We start from the raw sequence: 24,126 nt of genomic DNA, 5'->3' as shown, positions 1-24,126 counted from the left end.
CCATTAGTGCAAACACGCATCATTCATTACATTAACATGTGTCAACATCCTACACTTAAATTTTGGATGCTATAATGCTAACGAAGAAAGTCAAATAATACAAGATGGTGTACCAAGGGTAAATGAATGTGGGGTTACGAATGAAGGGCTAAATGAAAGTGAAGTTGTGAGGGAAAGGGTAAGTGCATATTTCCTATTGAGGCTATGAATGAAGTGGTAAATTAATAAATCGGTGTTTTCATTTTCAGTAAGTGCCCAGTTATTAGTTGTAATGCATGAACCTTTAGAGATTGAAATCGAACTATTAAGTGCCTAGTTATAGTTTTGTTAAATCTATTTTATTGATAATATTTTGATCTACTATAGCCAACCTTTAGAGAAGAAGCACTAACTTTTGATACACCAGAAATGGTTTATGAAACATATTAGATCGCATCAACACTTGGATGGAGGGGTGGATTCATTTGTTGTTTCATTCCTTCAAATATTCCTTGTAAGAATTGGTAAGTTCTTCATCGTACCATTCAAAAAACCATAGTGTTACTCATTTTGGAAAAGCTTGCATATTTTGTTATTTTTGTTCAAATTTCAATCAAATTATCTGAAACAAACCGTCGAACAGTACAAATAAAAAGCATAAACTTTTATCCCTCGTCCTTTCCCCTAAATTAAAAAAATTTATCAATTAGTTTGATAAAGTTAAACAAAAAACAAATATAACTTTTTTTCAGAAACGGCCAAATTTTATAAAAAGCCCATCTGAGCAAAAAAAAATATATAAATATGTATCCTTGCAAACATTAAATATTATGTCTTATATCGTCTCAAAGTTCATAATTACAAATATATTTTCATGGTTATCAAAATCACGATCCTCATCATATTTCACATAGGACTTAATTAGCTTGATTGTTTTAACCTCCTATGATTTCAATATTTAACGCATGGCAATTACAAAATATCTACTCCGTATATAGTACAGCTTGTTTTAATTTAATATGTTGTGATATATTGAATTCATAATAGTATTGTTAAATACTATTTCTTTTTATAAAAAAAATACATATATTAATTTAGTACAACTTTAATTTTGTTTGATAAACTCATCATAATGTAATACTGTATTGATCTTACATAATCATTTGATAATTGATAGACAAATATGTTACTTAAATTTTAAACTAGCCAAATACAATGTCACCTCTAGGAAAGTACAAAACAAACAACGATAAAATTACATCAAGATGGTAAAACAAGTGGTGAATAAAATGACAAGAATCAGTCGCTATGGTTAAAATTAGTGTATAAATAAATATGTTACATTTTCATTCATTGATCACAAAGAATATAAAAACGCATGAAACTAAATTAACGTTTTTCTTTCTTTCTCTATGATCATTACAATTAGCAAAGATTAGAGTTTACATGAGTATACGTAACACCGCCAAACCAACAGCAGAAATCGATACAAGGGTACCTATGCAGTACTTTATCACATCATATTTTGCTGCTTCCAACTGGGCTCTCAACGAATGAATTTCCTAATTTTAATTTCATAAAACAATCCCAAAAATTAAAATTTTTAATAATCTTCTGATAAAACAGCAATATTTAATTTACTTATTTTTACTCACTCGATCAAGTTTGTTTGTGAGGTTTGCAGTTTCTTGGTTTTGGTTTGCAAGCTCATCACGAATTCTCCTGCATTTATTCATCACTTGTATATATCACATTTCTTAATTCTCATTTTTCGTAAAATGTACACAAAAACAAACAATATAATTAGCAAAAAAAAATTAAGAAAATAGTTATACCCCCTTTCAAGATTCAAATCCAGGCGTTGCCCAGCAGTGACTTTATCAATCTCATACCTGGGTAACAATCAAAATCAGTAATTTCTTACAAACAAGATTTAGAAATGTTAAGTTTTGAACATATGATTAACAAACTGCAAAAAGTAGTGGAATTGATAGAAAGTTCATTATTGCATACCTCAACTCACTACGCATTTTTTCTATATCATTCCTTAGTTTTTCAGTCTCACGTTGCAACAATGAGAAATGATTTTCCTGCAAAAGGATCAAACTTGATGATTACTTGAATTTCATTCATATGAGGTGAACAAAAAACATTGAAGATTGCAAAAGGATCAAACTTGATGATTACCTGAGAGCTTTGTACTTGAGATTTGAATTTCCCCAAATTACCATCTTGAGTCATCTCAATCTATAGAATAAATATAGTGCAGATCGGCAACAAGTATGAGTTCAATCAAGAAAAATTAAGGAATCCTAATTGTTAACGAATAGAAACAAACCCTTTGCATTTCACCCTTGGAGACGAAAGATTCAGCAACATTTTCCAAACTATCGTTCAAAACCTCGGTGATTGCAGATGTAATCGCTTCGGCTTGTTTCGAGGGTACGCCTTGTCCTTCTAATCTTCTAACCTAATAATTAGTCGCCCATTAACACATTTCACATTTGAAAAGGAAAACAAAAAACTACATCTTCGAGCATATGAACTACCCCATTAATTAACCTAATTCAGGAAAGGAAAACTGAACTTACAAGCGCTAGAGTATCAACAAGGAACAGGCGTTTGCCGTTGGATTGAACAAGTTGAGAAATCTGCCTGAAATCAAATCTGCTATAAACCGGATCACAATGAGAAGAAGATAATGACGATGAAGATGAAGATGTGATGGGGGTGGTGGGAACGAAGGCGCCTCTAAGAACCGGTGAATTGATGGCCTGGGCGGATCTTAATTTTGTTCCGGCCCGGATACAGGCCGCATAAGCGGCCATTAATGAAGAATCTGAAACGGAACTAATAACTTCCTCCAAACAACAATCTGTTGAAGACCAGACTCTCCTCGATCAAAAAAATAAGGAATGAATCAAAACCCAAATCAAAGAAGAAATGAAATCGATTTCGGATTGAAGAATGGGAGAAAATTTAGATTAGGTTTGTAGGTTTTTATTGTTTGTCTTGGGAACCGTGGAGGAGGGGATTAACGATTAAGATTGAGGGCTGATTTTAAACGTTTTTTATTTTTTCGTATTTGGTAACCGTGGTTGTTCGATGAAGTCCCCATCCGTACACGTTTTTGGTAAAAGCTTTGTCAATAATGGCACGCGCCACCGTCGTGGAGGGTGGGTAGAAAAAGAAACGCCCACCGTGGGGCTCGAACCCACGACCACAAGGTTAAGAGCCTTGCGCTCTACCAACTGAGCTAGACGGGCTTCTTGTCTTGTAGTAAGACTTTTACATTCATGAACTAAATTTAGAGTTATTTGATACTGTTACTTTTGTAACTTCTTATATTTTTATAATATTTTTTTACATGGCAAAACTTGAAGTTGATATTTGAATCGAAGATCAAACTGTTCACAAATACTTTTTAATCTAAGATTTACTAGTCTACAAGGAATTAGACGAACAATATTACATATCTCTTAAACAAAATTAACGTTAACAAAGATTCTTACAACTCTATCAAAATAAACAAATGGAAATATTTGGTGGTTGTAAGATGATTACAACATTAACACATTTCTCACAAATGATTGACCGTAAATATGAAATTTATAACTGAGACACAATATCAAAGAAAATGAAGACGAAAACGCAATTAGCAATAATTTATAGATAAATATAATATTTGAATAATATATAACATTTTCCTGTTTGTTCATTTCATCTATTTGTTTCTTAAATAATTAAAAAAATGATTATCTATATTATTGCAACTTCAAACATAAAAATACATTCAACCTCTCTCTAATATTTAATTATTTATCATGTCATTAGGTTTGTCAAACGTAAATAAAAACTCGATAAATTTATCATAAACTATTTTAAACAGTTTACCTAGTTTTTTTTTCAAACTGTTTAAAATAGTTTATGATAAATTTATCGAGTTTTTTTATTTTTCAGAAAGTTTTCCAAGTATCTCTTATATATAATTTTTTTAAATTATATATATATATATGCCATTTTATATTTATCATCTAGATTTTTAACTAGTTTTTACCAAATGCTATTAAACTATCTAACTATTAGCTAGTCTTTCAACTAAAAAGTAATTATTCAACTAGTGCTAGTCTTTCAACTAGTTTTTATAGACAAGTGCTAGTCTTTCAACTAAAAACTAATTATTCAACTAGTCTACCAAACACACTCCATGATCAAAAGGTACAATAAAGCATATTTCCTGTATTTTTACAAGAGCATAGATTATTTCACAGCAAAAATTGAATAGAATGTTCTAAAAAGTCATACCAATGTAAAACAAACACCATATATTTACCAAACAATTATCTATCTTTCATTTGCTACAAAAATATCATTTACGTTTATTTTTTTAAGCATATATCTGTTAATTGATAAATTGATAATATATCAAGTAAATGGGACCTTGAAAAAAAAATTTGTAACTATCAGACTTACAAAAACAACTCCATGACCAAAAGGTACGTACAATAAAGGCAGATGCTTGATGATGCCAAAATGTCATTGTCCAAGATATTAAAGGTGTTCTTTTTAAAACTTTTCAAGTATGATAATTGATTAATCAAACATGATAGTTAGAAGGTGAAACACTACTTGCAAAAAAAGAAAAAATAATATATCTTTTTATTAGCAATCAAACAAATTTTAAATTCTCATCTGATTTCATAATAATAAAAAATCTACAAAAGTAAAAGATGGAGCTCATTTCTGCAAATTATGAGTAGTAAGTGTACAAAAATAGTAGTAGGATGCATATTTTAGTTTTTTTAACAGATTATGAGAACCAATGAAACTTTTTGCATCTTTGATTCATGATTCTTGATCTTCTTTATTACCATTGTTGACCTCATGATAAACTTGAATTAATGGCTTCAGTCTGTATGGATAAATAATTTCCATTTATTTGTTTTTATTACTTTGGTCTTCTTCGATAAGGATACAAAATGTCATCAACACTTTCCTTTATTTGATTCCCAACTTTGCGCACATTCTTTGCTACCCCTGATGCAACTACATTTGCATTTCGCGTGAATCTGTTTTTATAAAAAAAAAAAAAAAAAAAAAAAAAAAAAAAAAAAAAAAAAATTACTACAGAGTTTAATAAATAATTAGGCTTATTTTACCTCAAAACTAAAAATTGCAACTTTTTTACTTGCCTACTAAAGAAATCATCTGATGATGTAGATTGAGCAGCAGGCCTGTTTACTCGTGGTTGTGGGATTGCATGATTATCTTCAAAAAAAAAAAACATTCCATTAGTTTTGTTACATATAAAAAATAATAATAATTAGAAAATACAAGTTTGACATTCAAAATTAAAAACATGGCATCTAATAAGTTAGGTTATGCCAAAAAAAACTAACTTAATGTATTAAGACACCAACCCTTTTTTCCTCCAAATTTCCCTCATTTTAAAATTGATGAACGTTGTTAAGGATTAATGGAAGTTGTGGAAATGGTTTATTGTAATGTAAGGATAAAATGGTCATTTAGTCTGATTCAGTCTAGAAAAGAAACAGACCTAATGCATACAACACTTTATCCAGATAGACATCATTACCCATCAACTAATTTACCAATACATGACTTAATGGGAAAAAGAAAAAGAAATAACCCCAAAAAGATCATGATGCTAATCGAATAATTTACCTTTATTATGATTATGAGCATGAGCATGAGTAGGAGCTGAGCTGGCATTCGTGACTTTTCTATCCACAAGAACCTGCAAGCAGTTGATGATGTAAGTGAGCTTGTTAGTGTGTGTGTGTGTGAGAAGAGAGTGTGTGTGAGAGAGAGAGAGAGAGAGAGAGAGAGAACCTCGACTCCAACACAGACTGGCAACTCCATTTGTGTATCTTGTGAATCGCCATTTTGATTTTTCATATCCGAATAAACAGAGTAACCAACACAACCATATCTAAAATCAGCAAGGCTTCTTCCCTCTTTGGAAGCTTCCATCTCAGATTCTCCAACATAGTAGCGAGGTACTAGTCATAAAAGTTTAAATTCAGGATCCCATCTTTCTTTAAACTAAAAATATTCAATCTTGAAAATTATAATAAACACATTTTGAAACTTATATCAATGAGCTATGATGTACACAAAGACATGGGACTTGTGAGACAATGTGATAGCCATAGCCACATAGACATACTTGAGACCAAATTTACCATCAAGTATATGCATATAGTGTCAAACTGTCAATTGAAAATAAGTACATATATAACACCATGTCTAAAAAAACTTAAATCCTTCACAATTAGCAGCAGCCTAACATGATGACATATGAAGTGTATAAGGATGTGCATATTCTCTTATCCATATTCTATCTTAATATGCTTTCACAGTTGCACTAGCAAGTAGCAATTGATATTAATTTCCTTTCAATCTGACACCAACATTAGTTATATTAATAACAATTCCCATCAGAATACATCCGTAAAGCAACTGATTTTCCTTCAAATTTTGACCTAATGACATGAACTGATGATTTGTCTGGATTTACTTACAAAGTGAATTCTATGAACTCAACCCAAGATCACAAAATCATATGATATATCAGGAATCGATACCTAACATATCAATAGTCCGAATTCCAGCGCATTCAGAATACATCTGAGAGTGAGGAGAGGAGTACCTTTGGGAAGGGAACGGGTGATGCCGACGCAAACAGGGTTACGGGAATTGGATTTTAGCGTTGATGAATAGTACAAACATCCTTTGCATGATTTACCCTTTCTGGAAGCGCCTTTCTCGTTTAACAGCTGTAGATTAGTTTGATTATCATGATCTTTGGAGTTAGGGTTTCCTTCGTTTGCCCCTTTCACTTCTTCGCCTCCTTCTCCCATCTGTTTCACTCTCTAATCTCGCTGATGAATGCAAAATCTCTCCTACCGCTGATTTTGCTCCGCTTCAGATGACTTTCGTTGAAGATGATGACGACAATGTTCTTGCTCAAACAAATTCTAAACATAGGAACCAAAAATGGGGTTCGCCCTCACAGTTTTGTATATTCGGGACTCGGGAGGTACCAATCGCACCTTTTGCCTTTTGGACTTAATTTCATATTAAGTTTTTTTTTTTTTTTTTCCCTGTACTTAGTATTACCAATTATTTGTTTCTTTTCTTTGTTTTTGTTATAGGACGTGTTTTGCAAAAGTAGTTGTTAGCTGGAAGCGGTTAGTTGGTAGCGTGTACCTGGTAGCTGGTAGCGGGAAGCTATAGCTTTTATTTGTTATATGAATGTTTGGCAAAAATAGCTGGAAGCTTTTGAAATATATAAAATTACATAAAAGGATAATTTATTAAAAGTAAAAATATATATAAATATATTTTTAAGGGTAATTATGGAAATTGATTTCAAAAGCTCCGGAGCGTTTTATTAAAAGCTACATGAAGTAGCTTTTAGAATCGGAGCGTTTTGTTAAAACTAAAAGCTAAACGCTCGTACTGCCAAACGAAGCTTTTTGTTTAAACTAGAGTGTTTTGTCAAAAGCTAAAAGCTAGAAGCTCTCAAACGCTTCCAAAAGCTCCGTGCCAAACACGCCCTTAATCAATCTTATTCAAAAAATATAAAACAAATAATTTACTCTTTATTTGATGGGCCTTCTTCCACAACTATGTGACCCACAAAATGAGCTCATTCTGCTTCGATCATGTATGAGTATTGCAAAACTTTTATTTGGTTTAAGAACATGTTAGCCGATACACATAAAAGAGACAACTTTGTTATTTGACAACGGATTGCGCGGATCTATCGAGGATATGATGGTATGTGGAGGCCCCTTCTTTGGAGACATTCGGTGGTGGTTGGCTTTCTTACTTATTTGTTTGTTTAGATGGTTTGGGTTTGTACTCGGCATACGAGGTTTCCTCCTATGCATTTGTAGTCTCAAGGGGCCAATCTTGGACATTACAAGACCACATCTTATGTGAAAGTGGCGTATGTGGTATGGACTCGGATTACCTATGTGTTATGACTCGTCTTCGTGATACGATTCCGGGATTTGACTGTAGCGGTTTCACTAATAAGGACATCGTCCCCCCTAAATCCCAAAAAGCATTGGCGTGTGCCCTTTTTAGCAAAATCGTCAAAGATATGGAAGTCGACTTCGACATGACTGTCAGACAGAAAGCAGTATTTGAGTGTCTGCGGGCACTTCATGCTCAAGATTTTCTGCTAACTATCACAATTGATGGTCTTGGCCAGCATATTTCTCCTGTGGAGTACCAAACTATCATTCGTTACCGCCTCATGATTCTCCTATTCCCAATTGACAAAATATGTCCAGTTTGTCGCAAAGCATGTTTAGATACCTTTAGGGAACATGCGATTCATTATAGAGAGCTTCATGGTTTCAAGTACAGACATGATGTGGTTCGGGATGTTCTCTTTGATGCTTGTCGGCGTGCTGGTATTTCTACGAAGAAATAAGCGCTAGTGAACTTTTTGACAGACCCGTAGAATGAAAGGTCCACAATTAGATTGACTAACATTTTGGTTTTTGGATGGATAGCAAGGAAGCATGTGTGTGTGGGTCTTATTGGGGTCTCTCATCTCGTTGGTTTGGGGAGAGAGGGTTTCACAGCAGGGCATGCCGCTTTGAAAGCCGTTGCATGTAAACTGCAAAGTGGTAAAGCACGAGAATGCATGTATAGAAAATCAACATGTATTTCTACATTTTGCATCCGATACATTTGGTTTCCTCAACAGAGTCCACGGGTCATGCATGCTAATGCCATATCTCATAGATCCACAAATGTTGTTTTCAAAAGAATTTGTTTTGTCATCCAGAAAGAGCTAGCAGCGCAACTTGATATCTGTTTGCCTTCAATCAATATGTATTGAACTATATTTTTCTAATTAATTAAATGTCCAATAATTTACCAGAACAATAGAAAATAGTTTAAAGACATGTGTTGGAACAATGGTCTCAAAGATTCCAAACAACCCATTATATGAAAATTAATAAAGAAAATTGAACAAAATAATACGTGGAAACCCTAAAAATAGAGAAAATAATGGAGCTTCATAGAAAAAAAAATCCACAATATAACAGAGAGAACCCAAAATCCCATAAAGATAGCGTAAATAAGAGGTATATATAATGTAGCCTCCGGTCAGTTGTAACGTTCATAGTTTTGTAAACTTGGTTTATGAATTAATAGTGACTTAGGTTATAAATATTATTAGAGTGAAGCATGTTGGAACACTTTGTGAAAGTTGTCCTTGACAAAATAAAAACATAGCCCAAAGGTATTTGCTCTGCCTTCACCACCGATTATGGCAACGTACTTATGTTTTGTGTCATCTCCTTCTAAAACACCTCTATATTTACAAAACCATTACTTCTAACTTTAAGCTCATCGTAGGAACTACTTTATGACACTCACTTCAACTGAAATATGAGGAATAATAATGTAAACATTCATTTTAGCATTAGTAACACATAGCCTTCATTTCTACACATAAGAGTTTCGTTAAAAGATCAAGAAGTTAGAAATTGTCGGTCTCTAACTCATTTGATTACATAAGAAAGAAAGTCTTTCTAAACTAGTTGGTGACAATTTGTAAGTCGGATTGTCATATCTTATCTTTGTTTATTCATCTAATGAAAGATCCATCGTTGGCCTTCTCCATAAGATCTTGTAAGGTGATATCCTCATATTTGATAGCACAAAGGAAATATTCTCTGATGTATGCTATGTAACCGGATCATGTGAATCATGTGTTTTACTCTCTATAAAAGACATCATCCAATGACAAAAAAAATTGTTGGTGATCCTAAAACACACAAATTCTTAGGGGACAGCCTTCTTTGTGAGGATTGATGAGTTGATTTTTTACAATTTTATTAGATCAAGGTATGAAAAATCAAGTGTGTTCTTCATCTTCTTGGGCTTAACCTTGGTATTGTATTTTCTTCAAATATTTTGCAATGTGTATTTAAAAACCTTCAATATCAACAGACTTCCTCAACAATGATTCACCAATTTATAACCATGGATTTAAAATATTCGGTCCAATTAGTTCAAGGGCGATAATTGTTAAATCCAATCCTTTGTTAGCAAGCAAGCCTTGCTCATTCCGATTATTCCTTATCTACACTTACGATTATTTTGTTCTTATTACAATGCTCTTAAAGCACTAATTTAAGTACATATATTTAATTAAACATTCTATCAACAAAAGAAAAAAAAAATGATACTTCACATTAAAACTTTTATGGACATCTACCAACTGTACATTTAGGAATATTGGCTTAAGTTATATTGCGATTTATTTTAAAAACCGGATAATATGTTTCTAATTCCAAACGATCAAGTATCTCCTGTGTAGCCCATAAATAAGATGAATGCCCATCAATCAGTTCTGTAACATCAACCTGTTAACACAGCAATTAAATACCATTTTATATTTATAATAAAAACCACATTAATATTAATAAATTAACCAAATGCTGCAAACTCACATTCTCAATTCCAGGGACATCCACAGCCTGAATTCCAGCTAATCCTTGAGTCAGGAGACTGTAGTGTTGTTTAACCATATAATTAAATTCAAGGTTTGATATGTATTTTTAAATATTTATTGATAGTAATAATAATTTCCATATTATAAATTTGAATGATTCAATAAATACATACATACCTTGCACGAAAGGCTACTCCTAACATCCAATCGTTTGTGGAGTAAGCATTTATCAATCTCCCAGACACTACCTAAAAAACAAACAAGTTTTATTAAATATAATTTTCCATATTTGAAATTTTGAAGTTCAACAATATATTATATATTATAATAATATATATATATATATATATATATATATATATATATATATATATATATATGTACCTTTCTTACAGCTCCCCAATTTTCACCTTGTATAGAAACAGGTGCACCAAGTAGAACTACTCTTTCCACAAGTCCATCTGGAAATGGAAAATTCAATTAATACTTATTTGATAATACGAAAAATCCACTACAACTACAAGAAACCTGATTCCATGGAATCAGCAATTACCATGTCCAGTTTCTGCTAGATGTTGAAGACATTTGAAGATTGCACGTGCTCCAAGTGAGAAACCTATTAGTGTCACAGGCCTAAAATTTATAATTACAAAATTATAATCTTTTATTCCAAGTTTATAAAATTATATAATCGAGTAAGCCTCACCTGTTGCCTTGTAATCCCTTGATCAACACTTCAGCAAGCAGCTTTCCAGCCTTGTCAGATCTGGAGGAAAACTGAAAGTTGTAAACTTGTAATGTGGAATTTAAAAAGAAAATGATAATATAAAATTATAAAAATGAAAACCTGTTGACAGCGATTGTCCATTTGCTGTCAATAAAACTGGTTAATGAAAGTAAAGTTGCAGGCCAGGCTAAAGCTGCTAAAAGAGAGCTTAATACAGTCAGCATTGCACCTTGTCTCATCAATTCCATTGCAAGACCTGGACCATATCAATTCCATTATCATATCAAAAAATTAAATTATAAGCTAACTATTTAGTTTTTATATTAATAATTATTTTCAAAGGTTGAATAATTAATTACTTGATGAAAGCCAGTCCTGAATTGCAGTGCTTACAGCAATCAAATGCTTAGATTCCCATTGCAATGCATACCTGAAGAAATAATGCTATTGAATTGAATAATAAAACCAAAAAGTTTGTAAAAAATTTGATCTTCATCGTACCTTTCCATGTTATCAAGTTGATCTTCCCAAGGCCTTATAAAATCTTGCTCCTCAAAGACAAATCCTGACACCAATATCTCAACTGCCAACCTCTGTTACTTAACACAAGGTTTATGACAGAATATTATTACAATATAGGGAACAAAAATCTAAGGGTTTATGTCATATAGTTTTTACCCATTTACCCTTTTGATCAAATAATGCATATTCGGATGCCACATAGGCATAGAAATTGGTTTTACTTGTCATAAAAGGTTACAATGACCAAATGAATACATATCATCAGGTTGAGTGGCAAACTCGAATCTTTTGAAAGAATGGTCAAAAGGGTAAATGGGTAAAATGACAATGGTCATATATGATATGACATAAACACAAAAACTAAAAAATGAACTCACGCCTTGGTTATGATTTTCCCCTATGGTTTTGAATTCAAATTCATCAATACTTCCTGTCCTTCTAGCCATTTTTGTCCCTGTAAGTCCAGCTCCAGCAGCTGTAACAATCACATTTACAGATTTACTTATTATTTCCAGAAAAAAAAATTGCAATTCTTAATGAATCTTTATTCTTTATTCACCTCCAAATGAAGCAGCCACTGCAACAGAACCTGCAACACTTCCTGCAGCTGTAGCAACAGCAGCAAAACCACCAGCTCCAATCACTGGTATAATTGCACCCAATGTTGGTGCTATAGCACTAAATCCTGCAGCAATTGCTGGAGCTGCTAAACCTGTTCAGAATGTAATTTTTCATTATACATATAACATGAATTTACTAAAAGATTTAGAAAAACTCTGGATATTATAACTATAACCATACCACCAGTAATCGCCATTAAAGCGCCACCAGTTAAAGCAGCAGCTCCAATAATACCTCCACGTCTCCACTTAGCCCACATGCTTTTTGGTGCTTGCTCCTCTTCCTTTGCTTCTTCTTGTTTCAATATAGCCATTGCAGATAAAGCCACTATAATCTCAATCGCTTCCTGAAATGACAAAAACGACCTCTTGAATGTGGAACAGAAGTCAAAAGAATGACTTTAGGAAAACAAAAAGTCAAAAACTAAACTAACCACTTTGATCCATTTGAGGTCAAACCATGTTGTTAACAACCGTAAAGCAGCACGATGTCTAGCATCATAACCTTTTTTCTGTCTCTTAGATGTGCTGTTATTATCTTCAGGTAAATCTGCCAGACAAGCTGAAAGAAGCTCATATAGGACTGTTACTTTTCTTCCATAACCAAGCATCTTCACCTCTTCAATAGGCTGTTCTACAGTGACACTGTTGGATGCAATAGCCACTTCTTTAGTCTCCTGTTCAATTTTAGGGGAATTGCAATCTTTTTCCTCTTCTTTTTTTATCTCATTTTCAAGTTCAGATTTTGAATCGCTACTGGCAAACTTCTCCTGCCAATCATGTGCATATGCACGTTGCTTCTCTTTTCTCCATTTATAATCCTCAGGAGTTATTTCTATACTTGCCACCATGGCATCGACTGCATTGGATAAAGCAAGTTCCTGGTCTGATACTTCTGAAGAAACATCACTACTTTCTTCCCCGAGTAATCTTAAGAACTGTAAATTATCAATAATGGCTGTCATAAGTAAGGGAAGTGTCTGGTTGTTATGGTGATTGTGTTTAAAGTATTTCGTGTGTTATAAAATTACATACAGCTCCGACATGGCGACTTGGAGAAGAACCAGCTGTTTCCTCTAGGCCATACCACGCTGATTTGTCGATATCTAGAAACCTGTTGTTGACAAAATTTGTTATTTGTAACAAAATCGCCATCACAAGAACTTATAGTACAACTGTTGTCTCTTAATTAGCAGATAAGATTTAGCAGTGGCTACGATTAGAATTGCAGTATGAATGATGTTTGATAAAATAAGTCGGACTAAAACCTGAAAATAGGGCGGAGCAGACCACATGACTCGTTGACCCATAGCTGAGGATCTTCGCTGACTGAATCGGTACTGCTTGCATTGCTACCACGTTCTTCGGTTAGTTCATCGGAGGAGGACCCTAACGGAAAGGTTTGATGAATCTGCGTTTGGTTTAGGGCCAACCCGAATAAAGCTCCGGCGGCATACCTCTGCGTCTGGGTTAACGTCGATGGCATTTTGACGCCGGAACTCGAACAGATTATCAAACTTGAGTGTGTATCGGCTGATTGAGTCGGAAGTTTGGTGCACTGATCAATTTGATTTTCTCTTTGTTTTCTGGATTTTCAACTCGTTGGCAAAGACTCGTGATCCACCGTTTTGATTGAATCAGAGAATGAGTGAGTTACATTAATAGTCCCTTGTTATTTCCTAATAGACAAAATTGCAAAAATGGTATTGGGTTTCTCAAAATTATGTAGTTTGGTCTAAAAAAATTTATTGGTACATTTGTGGTCCAATTTCGGATATTTTGTGTGATTTTGGTCTTTATAATTAGTATTTTTGTGTGATTTTGGTCTATACCCACCTAAAATAACTAATATGCCCTTAAAATTGTTTTTTTTCTATTTCTTTTAATTGAATTGTACCTTTGTTAACAAAAAAAACCATAAGTTATATATCACCCCACTTATCCTCTCTCTCTCACACACACACACACATACAAAGAACTCAACTTTTCAGATCAAACATTCACCCAAAAAAAATATCTATATTCATCAACAAACTTCTCAGATCACATGTAGCTCAGATCTGAGATCGATGCACCCCCTCCTTCTCTCACAATCGTAAGTACTCTCATTCTTGTTCTAGCTTCAATCGACAACAACCACGACCCTCCCTTCCTTCTTTTCTGTTCTTATTCGATTCTCGTCACACCTTCGATTCAGATCGTAGGAGCTTGGGATGGTGAGTCTGGTGGTGCTGATCAGATTTCTGTGGTAAATCAAGAAGAGCTTAAGGCTTGTATTTCATTTTGTTTTCTTTTTTATTAAACTCGATCACAACCCCTTCTTCTTTCTCTCTTCTGAATCAATCTCGTTTTTTTTATCTTTTTTGATGGCAGATGTGTGTTGGCGTGCGGGTATGGCGGGTTACGGTGGTCTGGTGGTGTGTGATGTGGGTGGCGTTAGAGGTGATGACCACGCTGATGAACAGGGGATAAGAAGATGAGGAGGGATGATTAGAAGGGGTGATGATAGGATGGCTGTAATGTAGTTCAAGGTTGGTGGTGTATGGTGGTGATAATACCGATTACGATCTAAAAGGAGATCACATCATATTTGGAACTTGAATGATTAATCGTTAATCAAGATGAAGAATGAATGAGACATACAAACAGGATAGAAAAAAGGGAAAATTGCGTAATTTAAACCTTGACTTATATCGTTCTTCAAAAATGGGAACAACTTTGACCCCAACTTCATGGGCTTCTACTTTGATTTCTGATTTGCAGGTAATAGGGGATGGCGATGGTAGTAACTATCAAGGGAGCGAGGAAGATGATAAAAATTTGGAGGGAGAGAGAGAGAGAGAGAGAGAGAGAGAGAGAGAGAGAGAGCATTTTTCTCAATTTTAATTAATGAAAAACATTTGAATAAATATAAAAAAAATAAAGAAAAACAAATATAAGGGTATAATAGTCTTTCTATGTTGATAGGGACCAAAAACGATAGAAAGATTCAATTTTGAACCAGTAGCGCACCAACATTTCGTTTTGAACCAAAAGCATATAAATTTGCCAGAAACCATTTTTGCAATTTTGTCTTCCTAATATGCATTTTTTGTCCTCCAACTTTGAAGATCATACTAACGTGTACCCACACTTGAATTAACTAGTTGGCATTTTGATATCAATTTCAATTTCAAAGTTCCAAGTTCATGACAGATCATCCTTAACTGCTAAAGTCACTTATCTTTTAATTTACTCAATATGCCAACTAATTTTTCTTTCGCTCTTATTACACTAATTTATTGGAGTTAATTTCAATCGGATAATTCTTGATTTCAAGGGGACAATTTTGTCATAATAGACATCATGTGATCATCAATAATCGAACATATGATATAATATCTTTGGCCGCAGAAACCCCCATCCAATTTGTGTCATGACAATCAAAAACATTATTTATTGATCTATTAACTAACTTCCAAAAAGCAAATGGCTCTAAAAAATTAGTCGATCTGTTTTAAGTCAAGGATTTAGAACTTAGAATGTCGGCTAAAACACTTGAAAGCAACTTTCAATCCTATTGGCTGGTTTCATTTTTCTATTTATATTATTTATTATGTAGGAGATAACAATATAATCCCAATTCTAAGTAAATTGATCAAACTTCGTCACATATCACCATTTCAAAGAGAGACCACAAAAAAGCTTCCACCCAAACCTGTACATAGTTTGAGTGATATTATCGAATGCAAAAGCATCATTGAGATCAATCAAAGATATCAATGGCTCAATTTTGTTGTACAACAAGTGACTAACTTGAGTAAATTGAATCATAGGCAAGAGTCACAACTCCCAAAATATAGACAGCAGACACCATAATTCTCACTACTACATTATATATTGATTATACAAAAAAACACATGTCACCATTTCAATCAAACCACCTCCTCCCAAAATCCAAAATATTACCTCTCTTGTTGGTGTAGATAGCTGCATGAAGATCCCTTCTTGCACCTCCCACTCTCATAAAATTTACATATACGTTGCCCTTTCGATGGCGGCGCCCTCGAATAACCACCAGCGCCACCGCCACCGCTGCCGCCACTACTGAATGAAGACTGCCTACCCCATGAAGCTCTACTACTGGTAGAGCTTCTACCATGTCCTGAATCCTCACCATGATGTGTCCTCTCTCTTGGACTGATACTTTTACTGATACTGTTACTGTTGCTATATCTGTCCCCCCCACTAGACCTCCTGTGGTGAGAGGAGGACTCCCGCCCTACATTCACACTCCGGCTATGGGAGGATCTACTTCCGCTGGTGGCTACCTGAGATGCTCTTCCTGTATACTTTTCTGACCCCATTCTTCGTGCTTCCACAACGTCAAATCCCATCGTTAGCGGCAGCGGCAGCGGAAGCAGCGGCGGTTGTGATTGTGGCGGTGGCAGCGGTGGTGGTGGTGCATCCGGCTGGATAAACTCACCTTCTTCCTCCTCCACATCCGGAAACGCACTAAATTTCCTTGCTGCCACCGCTTTTATCCGTTCACCCGGCCAACCTGATACAACACTTTTCGACTTCCGTCCTCCACGTGATTCCGGCGGTGGAGGAGGCGGAGACAGTGGTGGTGGCGGTGGCGGTGGCGGTGGTGGCAGTGGAAGTATACCGTTTCTTGACTTTTCTTCAACTAGATCGTCTCTTTCTCCCTCGTCAGTTTCAGCCCTAGTAGAATCGTTTAAATCAATCATGTCTTGGCGAGGCGGTGGTGGTGGCGGTGGCGGTGGGAGCTCAGAACCGCCCATCTCAGCCCATTTAAACCCCATATGATCGGAATTTGTGGTCGGAATAGCAACCGCTCCAGTGGGTTTAGTCTCAAGGCCAAATGAGAAGTGATGTGATTGACGATGTAAATGCATATCTGTATCCTGATCAGTCGGGCTGAAATCATCCATGGAACCATTAAACAAATCTTCAAGAAAACTATTCCTTCTAGAAGTCGGAGACGGGACTCCATTCCGGGATTCCATTGCATCAACTTCCGCCAAAAGATCGGAAACGGATTCCTCTGCCAATGTGGCAAACTCAATGGTTTCACCAACACCAAGTCCATGCCATGCTGGCAAACCATGATACGGTTGTGATGATTGGGGAGGCGATGAATGATGATGCATAATTTGATCCATATTTGTACTACCAACCTGATGATCCAATACTTCTAGAGGTTTTAAAGGAGAAACCGATACCCGGGCCGACCCCCATTCCTCAGGCTTAGGAGGATAGCGACCCCATTCATCACCTGTTTCAGGTAATTGGGCCCCACCAATCACTAAACTTAAAGCAGTACTCCACGTAGGCGGGTTCGGGGTCGGGTTTGGGTTTGGGTTTCCGGAAGGTTGTGCAGACTGTTGTTTGTCTTTTTCATTTTCATGACTTTCCTTCTTCAACAGTTGACTTTGCAAATCCACAAGGGCTTCATCTGCAACAGGAAAAACTTGAGAAACATGCTGATTGATATCAGTATCGGTCCCCTTTGGGCTTGGGCTTGGGCTTGGGCTTGGACTTGGACTTGGACTCGAAATGGACATATTTGGGGGGTTACAGTTCAAATTGTAATTATTATCTTCGGAATCGGGTAACTTTTCAAGATTGACGGAGTCCATAGCATATGAAGTTTCGGGAACATTGACTTCCTCAATTTGATTATTGACTTTTTCATTTCCGGGCCATGGGTCATTGTAGGGATTATTAAACTGTTGTTGCAATACATCATTTAGAAGTACAGAATTGGCCTCTTGACCCGCCCATACCCTCATATCATTGGGAAAGTATCCACGGATACTCCATTGATGCAACTGTAACATAGAAAACGGGCCTTGGACGTTTCCACTCGGGTCCCGGTAGTGCCACATGTCATCATTGGGAGATGGGATTTCCAACATGGACAGAAATGAAGAAGGTGTTGATTCCGGTTCAATAGTGGGTAGCGATGAGCTCACACGAGTTTCAATCTTGGATTCCGATACAATGGTGGGTACTGATGACCTCACAGGAGTTTCAATCTTCGATTCCGGTACTACAAAGGTAGGTAGTGATGATGAGCTCACAGGAATTTCAATCTTGGATTCTGGTACTACAATCGTGGATAGTGATGATGACCTCACAGGAGTTTCAATTTTGGATTCCGGTGCAATGGTGGGTAATGATGACCTCACATGAGTTTCAATCTTGGATTCCGGTACAACAATGGTGGGTACCGATGAGTTCACAGAAGTTTCAATGTTGGATTCCGGTACTACAATTGTGGGTACCGATGACCTCACAGGAGTTTCAATCTTGAATTCCGGTACTACAATGGTGGGTAGCGACGAGCTCACAGGAGGTTCGGGATTGGATTCCGGGATCATTGAACCGTTACAATTGACCTCTTTTGGTGATTCCACCGGGGGATTTGATTCCATCATGTCTTTTTCCATTTCCGATGTCCCTGTAGGCTTGATGGAATCCTCCTCAACGTTGGGGGTTCCCATGTCTTTGGGTTGATTTTGATCGTTTGAACTTTCAGCTCTCTTTTGAGGAGAGATTGTGTTTGTGCCACTGACCCAAGAAAACTTGGGCTTCTGATGTTCTCCTGGAGATTTTGATGACATTGTTAGTCAAAGTAGGGAGGAAATGAATATGTGAAACTGTAGAAAGGTGTTGAATAACAAACCGTGTTCGTTGTTGAAGTACTCTTCGGTGTCATCGGATTCATAATCAGGATTCATTTTTGGATCGGAATGAACCTCCGGGACTTCACGTAATCTGCGTTCACGCTCCTCAGGTGTCTTTAGAAGTTGGAGTTTCTGTACACATTCTCTAAGAGTGGAATTTGTCAAGGAATTCCAACACTTTTGGGCATTCCAATGGAATTGGAATTTTTCGAGATTCCGTTCCATCGGAATCCTTCAAATTCCACGTTTGATGGATTTTATCATTCCTATAATTCAATTCCATTCTTCCTCTTTTTTTATTAACATACCAAAAATACCTTTAGTAAATATTTAAATAAACAAAAATAAAATTCAATAGACCAAAGGATATCCCTTTTTCTGCCTTTTTTCACTTGCTCGATCGCGAAGATGATTAAGCCGCAACATCTCAGCTTCCATTCTCTAAATTATACAAAAGAAGAAAACCAATTAATTAAAGCAACAAATAAAAATATGGTAACATGTACATTTCTAACATAAATACGCAATAAACAACCTATAAAATCACATTTTTATCTTGAAACCAAATAACTCACATCATCAACCAGAAGTGACTGAAGAGTCATTGCCTTTTCTTGTATCTCACCCTACCACAATCACAACCACAAAACTTGTCATCATCATATACAAAACACAGGGTACAAATTTTAAAATAAAAATTGCCATAAAAACTTACTACAGTAAAACATCTCACAAGCCCACATCTTATACTCTCTCGCAGCCGTCTGCATTCATCCTAAAAAATATCCGCTAATTATCAAAGAAAAATAAAACAATAAACTAGTTATTAATTATTATGAAGTGCTAATCAGTCACTCACCTCAGATAATTCTTGATTTGAAATTGTATCAATTGGCACAGTCTCCTTCTTGTCTAAATTTGATACTTCAAGCATAACATCAACTAATTTATCACCAACTTTATAGGGTACATCCGCCTTAGTCGTACCTAATAAACACAAAATTGTAAATTTTAGGTGATAGAAGATGATGATAATAATAATAATAATAATAATGATAATTCCCACAAATGGTGATCTTTTCATTACCTACAACTTGCACAAGCCTGTACATATCATCCTTCTGATCACTACCCGATATCCTAATTTGCACAATCGATCCAACAACCTTTTCATGAAACTTTTCACTATCTTGAAAGATTTTCTCCATCAAATTACGCCTCAAGTATATCAGATTCATATTATGCACATCAATCGAAGCATATTCATCCAATTTATTCTGTGTTACACGTTGTTGTTCAGCCTTCCTGTGACTTCTACGTTCCTTGTTACTCACCATCACCATATTATCAGGCTTGCAATCTGCATCCACTTGTTTTACAGATACAGTATTATTCTCGATTCTATTCTTCTGTGAACTATCATCCTCTTTTATAAAAAAATGTAATTCCAGAAGCTTTAACATTTCAATATGACCAACACGTGGTTTACCAAACAGATTCTTTAACCTTGTATCACATATGATTTGGGTTTTCTTTCGTGGGTCCCGCAGATTATTCCTTTTTATGTAATCTAGCAAAAGTGCCTGGACATCAAACTGAGATAACATGGACACATCACCATTTTTCATGTGTGAAACAAAATCTAGTAACTCTTTGCTTGCCCACTCTTTGGATTCAACTACAGATGGAGTTTCTTTTGGGGGTTCATTAGTTTGCTCAAATGTTTTGCTACTTTTGGAAATATTATTAGCCTCGTGATTTCCAAAAGATGTATCTAATGTAATGCTTCTTCTACCACTGGCACTGATATGTGAAGTTGATTCGATTGAAGGGGTTGTTTCGGATCTTTCCCATGGACTTTGAGCTGCTATAATCTCACTAAAAGTTAGAGATAGCTTTCCTTTTAAGTAGTTCCAGTATACCTTGAAAAGATACTCCCAACTAGTCTTGTCATCAAAATCCACCTGGAAAACTTGCAGATGAAAACATATTAGCAAAAATCTTGATTTTTCAGTGTAAAATCAAGAATCTTGAAAAAGTATGATTTTGCATACCTTTACTTCCTTCCCTTGTGCGCTGTTTTCAATGAGTGTGATTGTTTTCATGCATATTGAACAAAAGCCTTTATCACCTCTCACACACATAAAGTCAGCCTTTTTACTGCACCCTTTGCACAATGAATAAGTACACGTGTAGCACATATGATATGATGTCTTCTCACATACGCTACAGATATGCCAACCTAAAAGTCATATAAACACAAAGATATTAATGGATCATGAAACCTAGTAACCTACTCAATCAGTGTTCGTAATTAACATCCGGATATGTAAAGTCTCAAAGGTCAAGGTTACAATTTCCATGTTTGGCTTAATGAATAAGGCAAGACCCCTCCCAAAAAGAATAAAGATTGAATGATTAATTTATATCTACCCCTTGATACCTAATTCATATCTACCTTGCCCAACATGTAATTTTAATTCATGGAACAGCATCATTTGCATTAAAATCAGGAGCTCTGTGTCATTTGTTGTTGTTGTGGACATACAGTAGAACATTGTTGGACAGGATACCGAACCCGGATATAACATGGGGTTAAACATGAAGGAATTGGCACTTTCCAAAGGCATGATCTTCAATAGGAGGTTGTGGAGGTTTAAAATCATGGTGGTGGAGTAGTATATGTCATAGTTACTTTCATATAGGGTTATGCCTTTCATAGAATATTTACCATTAGGCCCTTACCTCATTCACATTGGATTTTAGGTATTGTTGTTGCTGTATAGAATTTTTGCATCTCATGATGTCAACCAGATAATGGTAGTCTCAAAAAAGAGATGCCAATTCAGGTTTGCTAGACCAATACCACATTGAAGAGTGAACCACAAAGTACGGGAAAAAAACAAAAAAACTAATCAAATGCACAAGGTCTAATTCTGAATGATGAAGTATAACAATATTGATGGAGAAAAATGTTACAATAGATACGACATGTTTAGGCAAAGTCTTCGGCCTCAAGAAGTAGGCATGTGTCATGTGAGAATGGAAATTGAATTTAGGTCAGACTTGATCAACTTTAATTAGTATGCCTTCTCCACAGCTCAATAGTGATAACTACTGTTAATTCCATAAGTTAGTTCATTCAATCATTCCTTTTGAGGACAATATAGTATATGTTAAGAAATTTACAAGAGGGGACTAAAATACATGGAAGGAAGGAGTGATCCTGGTTAAAAGCATAAGTGGTAATGTAGTGTTACAACTACCCTAGGATGAAGGGTGTTAGCAATAGCATAACCTTAAAGCTACAAGACGTGATGTACCATTGAGCGGGGGCAACTTGTGATAATGAAGGAAATGCAAAGAATTACAGAGAGAATAGTGTAACAAACATGAACAGCAAACATACCGCAATTCCATTTAGCTTTGGTTTGAAAAAATGCTTCATCGCGCTTGATACAGGCCGGATGGTATGCCTTTGGACAGCCCCTGCACCCAACAGATAAAGCATAACTAATCTTCATCTTATCATCGATTGACAAAAGTTAATTCTTTGAATGAAAGTAATAATCGCATCATCTCATGCAGTTCAACAAATGCAGACATTTATCAAATCCCCAAAGAACACGAACATAACAGCTGTATGGATGAAACAAAAGATATGAGCACAAACCGGCGATCGCACAGCACGAGACTCCCACCATCGAAGCAAATAAAACAAACGTCCTCATCCTCATCCTCTTCTTTAATCTTCTTAGCAGACGGCTGGTTCGCCTGAGCCCTAGGCGGCCGCCCTCGCTTCCTCTTCACCACTTGAGCTCCTCCAACGGCATTACCTACCTCAACCTTCACTCCTCCACCGCCACCATCTGCAACGACACCCACCTGTCCTCCATCAGTTTTCTGAATCGGTTGACTCCGGTCAAGGCTTTGACTCTCAGCTCCCGAATTTTGAACTTCCATCATGGAAAATTGAATGACCTAAAGCTAAAAATCAGTTCATCGGTTGACCATTAGCAGAGATAATGAAAACCCTAGAGCTTGAAATCGCGTAGTGGTGGTGTCGTAGGAGGTCTGGTTGCGTAGATGCATAGAAATGGATTGGGGGAAGTACGTGATTAGTGGGTCGTTTTCCAAGGGCGAAGTTGGGAGATTTACGAAACCCCAAAAAGAGAGTGCTTGGGAGTAATTGTGACTTGTGAGAGTGTAGATGTTGGGCAGGGTGGGTTTTACCAATCGGAGACACGACTTTATCTGACTAGAGACTAAAGAGAGAACGTCGATCGGAGCTCCGGGGATTCTTTCCGATACTCGGCAACACGTGGACAGATTTTTTTTTCTTTTAAAAAAGGAATTATGATTACACAGATTCTAAAACACCCAATCCGGTTCCATTATACCGTATAAAAAAAAGAGTTACTCACTAAAATACAAATAATATTAATATCAATAAATATGTAATATAAGAAAATAAATAAATAACCATGTTAGATGTGAATCCGCGGGTTGGTTTTTTTTTTTTTCTGACCGAAAATTAATTTCGTGAAACAATTTTGGTCAAACAGGTCAAATGAAATGTTGTCCCTAACATATTTTCGCGAACGTTTTTCTTTGAACAATGAAAATACATCAACATCAAGTAAGTCCACAAGCATATAACATTGCTTTTATCCAAGAAGAAAATGTTGTTTTATTTGAAATATCCATATGACATCGTGTACCTTCACGAATGTATACAAATTTCGCAAAATTTATTTGCAAGTTTATTTGGTTTACTTGGTGTTAGTGTTTATCTTTGCTCAGGTGACACACAATTTCACTTCCAATACTGCTCGGAGAGTCAAAGATCATCTATTAAATAAACATTCTAGGGTTGTTAATGTGAACCAACCATAAGTGGTCCATAAGTATCCTCAACCTATTTGACTCGTTTTAACTCTTAAATCATATAGAATTGTAGGGAGAATGAACATTGGGATAGAAGAATAAACGTACTATCCGTTTAGGTTTTTATTTATTTATTTATTTATGTTATTATTATTATTGTTAATAGAAGAATATGTTTGTTTTCTGATT

The 24,126-nt window shown here is 35.6% G+C and overlaps 4 protein-coding genes and 1 non-coding gene across 6 annotated transcripts; all 5 read right to left on the bottom strand.

Annotated features, from left to right (window-relative positions):
- Positions 1-1,264: 1,264 nt before the first annotated feature.
- LOC145031845 (coiled-coil 90B-like protein (DUF1640)) lies at positions 1,265-3,027 on the bottom strand. Its single transcript, XM_078980483.1, has 7 exons — positions 2,571-3,027; positions 2,318-2,449; positions 2,167-2,226; positions 1,993-2,069; positions 1,815-1,871; positions 1,635-1,701; positions 1,265-1,541 (listed from the first exon to the last, which is right to left on the bottom strand). The coding sequence occupies exons 1-7, from the start codon at positions 2,805-2,807 to the stop codon at positions 1,422-1,424; spliced, it is 750 nt and encodes a 249-aa protein (XP_078836609.1). The 5' UTR covers positions 2,808-3,027; the 3' UTR covers positions 1,265-1,421.
- Positions 3,028-3,172: 145 nt separating this feature from the next.
- On the bottom strand, positions 3,173-3,245 carry TRNAK-CUU (transfer RNA lysine (anticodon CUU)). Its single transcript has one exon. It is a non-coding gene; the product is annotated as a tRNA-Lys (tRNA).
- A 1,450-nt stretch (positions 3,246-4,695) lies between these two features.
- Positions 4,696-6,994, bottom strand: LOC145031844 (altered inheritance of mitochondria protein). The gene is made up of 5 exons (XM_078980482.1): positions 6,653-6,994; positions 5,833-6,002; positions 5,665-5,737; positions 5,172-5,247; positions 4,696-5,048 (listed from the first exon to the last, which is right to left on the bottom strand). Exons 1-5 carry the CDS (start codon positions 6,861-6,863, stop codon positions 4,928-4,930), a joined length of 651 nt encoding a protein of 216 aa, XP_078836608.1. The 5' UTR covers positions 6,864-6,994; the 3' UTR covers positions 4,696-4,927.
- Positions 6,995-10,205: 3,211 nt separating this feature from the next.
- On the bottom strand, positions 10,206-14,005 carry LOC145031843 (transmembrane and coiled-coil domain-containing protein STS1-like). Of its 2 annotated transcripts, XM_078980479.1 has the most exons (15): positions 13,627-14,004; positions 13,394-13,472; positions 12,793-13,296; positions 12,540-12,705; positions 12,298-12,450; positions 12,116-12,213; positions 11,718-11,809; positions 11,576-11,646; positions 11,337-11,472; positions 11,196-11,255; positions 11,043-11,122; positions 10,874-10,950; positions 10,667-10,737; positions 10,488-10,545; positions 10,206-10,400 (listed from the first exon to the last, which is right to left on the bottom strand). In XM_078980479.1, exons 1-15 carry the CDS (start codon positions 13,842-13,844, stop codon positions 10,278-10,280), a joined length of 1,986 nt encoding a protein of 661 aa, XP_078836605.1. In that variant the 5' UTR covers positions 13,845-14,004; the 3' UTR covers positions 10,206-10,277. The 2 variants fall into 2 exon arrangements, 1 of the variants encoding a protein (XP_078836605.1); XR_013677043.1 differs by lacking the exons at positions 10,206-10,400; positions 10,488-10,545 and having other exon boundaries at positions 10,675-10,737; positions 11,043-11,105; positions 13,627-14,005.
- Positions 14,006-16,145: 2,140 nt separating this feature from the next.
- Positions 16,146-23,393, bottom strand: LOC145031842 (zinc finger CCCH domain-containing protein 44). The gene is made up of 10 exons (XM_078980478.1): positions 22,724-23,393; positions 22,460-22,539; positions 21,105-21,292; positions 20,138-21,014; positions 19,910-20,037; positions 19,766-19,825; positions 19,626-19,676; positions 19,421-19,491; positions 19,050-19,201; positions 16,146-18,968 (listed from the first exon to the last, which is right to left on the bottom strand). Exons 1-10 carry the CDS (start codon positions 23,014-23,016, stop codon positions 16,303-16,305), a joined length of 4,566 nt encoding a protein of 1,521 aa, XP_078836604.1. The 5' UTR covers positions 23,017-23,393; the 3' UTR covers positions 16,146-16,302.
- Positions 23,394-24,126: the final 733 nt, after the last annotated feature.

This window comes from Lactuca saligna, chromosome 2 (assembly GCF_052625555.1).
Source record: "Lactuca saligna cultivar CGN05327 chromosome 2, ASM5262555v1, whole genome shotgun sequence".
Taxonomy (NCBI): domain Eukaryota; kingdom Viridiplantae; phylum Streptophyta; class Magnoliopsida; order Asterales; family Asteraceae; genus Lactuca; species Lactuca saligna.
The sequence above is the reverse complement of the archived record's forward strand: the minus strand, read 5'-3'. Positions and strand labels throughout refer to the sequence as shown.

Coding starts and splice junctions, on each gene's coding strand:
- LOC145031845 (XM_078980483.1), bottom strand. CDS start 2,807: ATGGCCGCTTATGCGGCCTGTATCCGGGCCGGAACAAAATTAAGATCC. Junction 2,227..2,317: donor CCAAGGGTGAAATGCAAAGG/GTTTGTTTCTAT, acceptor TTTATTCTATAG/ATTGAGATGACTCAAGATGG. Junction 2,070..2,166: donor CTCAAGTACAAAGCTCTCAG/GTAATCATCAAG, acceptor ATCCTTTTGCAG/GAAAATCATTTCTCATTGTT.
- LOC145031844 (XM_078980482.1), bottom strand. CDS start 6,863: ATGGGAGAAGGAGGCGAAGAAGTGAAAGGGGCAAACGAAGGAAACCCT. Junction 5,248..5,664: donor TGCTCATAATCATAATAAAG/GTAAATTATTCG, acceptor TTTTTTTTGAAG/ATAATCATGCAATCCCACAA. Junction 5,049..5,171: donor TCAGATGATTTCTTTAGTAG/GCAAGTAAAAAA, acceptor TTATAAAAACAG/ATTCACGCGAAATGCAAATG.
- LOC145031843 (XM_078980479.1), bottom strand. CDS start 13,844: ATGCCATCGACGTTAACCCAGACGCAGAGGTATGCCGCCGGAGCTTTA. Junction 13,297..13,393: donor CAAGTCGCCATGTCGGAGCT/GTATGTAATTTT, acceptor GATAATTTACAG/TTCTTAAGATTACTCGGGGA. Junction 10,401..10,487: donor ATGTCCCTGGAATTGAGAAT/GTGAGTTTGCAG, acceptor CTGTGTTAACAG/GTTGATGTTACAGAACTGAT.
- LOC145031842 (XM_078980478.1), bottom strand. CDS start 23,016: ATGATGGAAGTTCAAAATTCGGGAGCTGAGAGTCAAAGCCTTGACCGG. Junction 21,015..21,104: donor CACAAGGGAAGGAAGTAAAG/GTATGCAAAATC, acceptor CAAGTTTTCCAG/GTGGATTTTGATGACAAGAC. Junction 18,969..19,049: donor GTACTTCAACAACGAACACG/GTTTGTTATTCA, acceptor CAAAATCTCCAG/GAGAACATCAGAAGCCCAAG.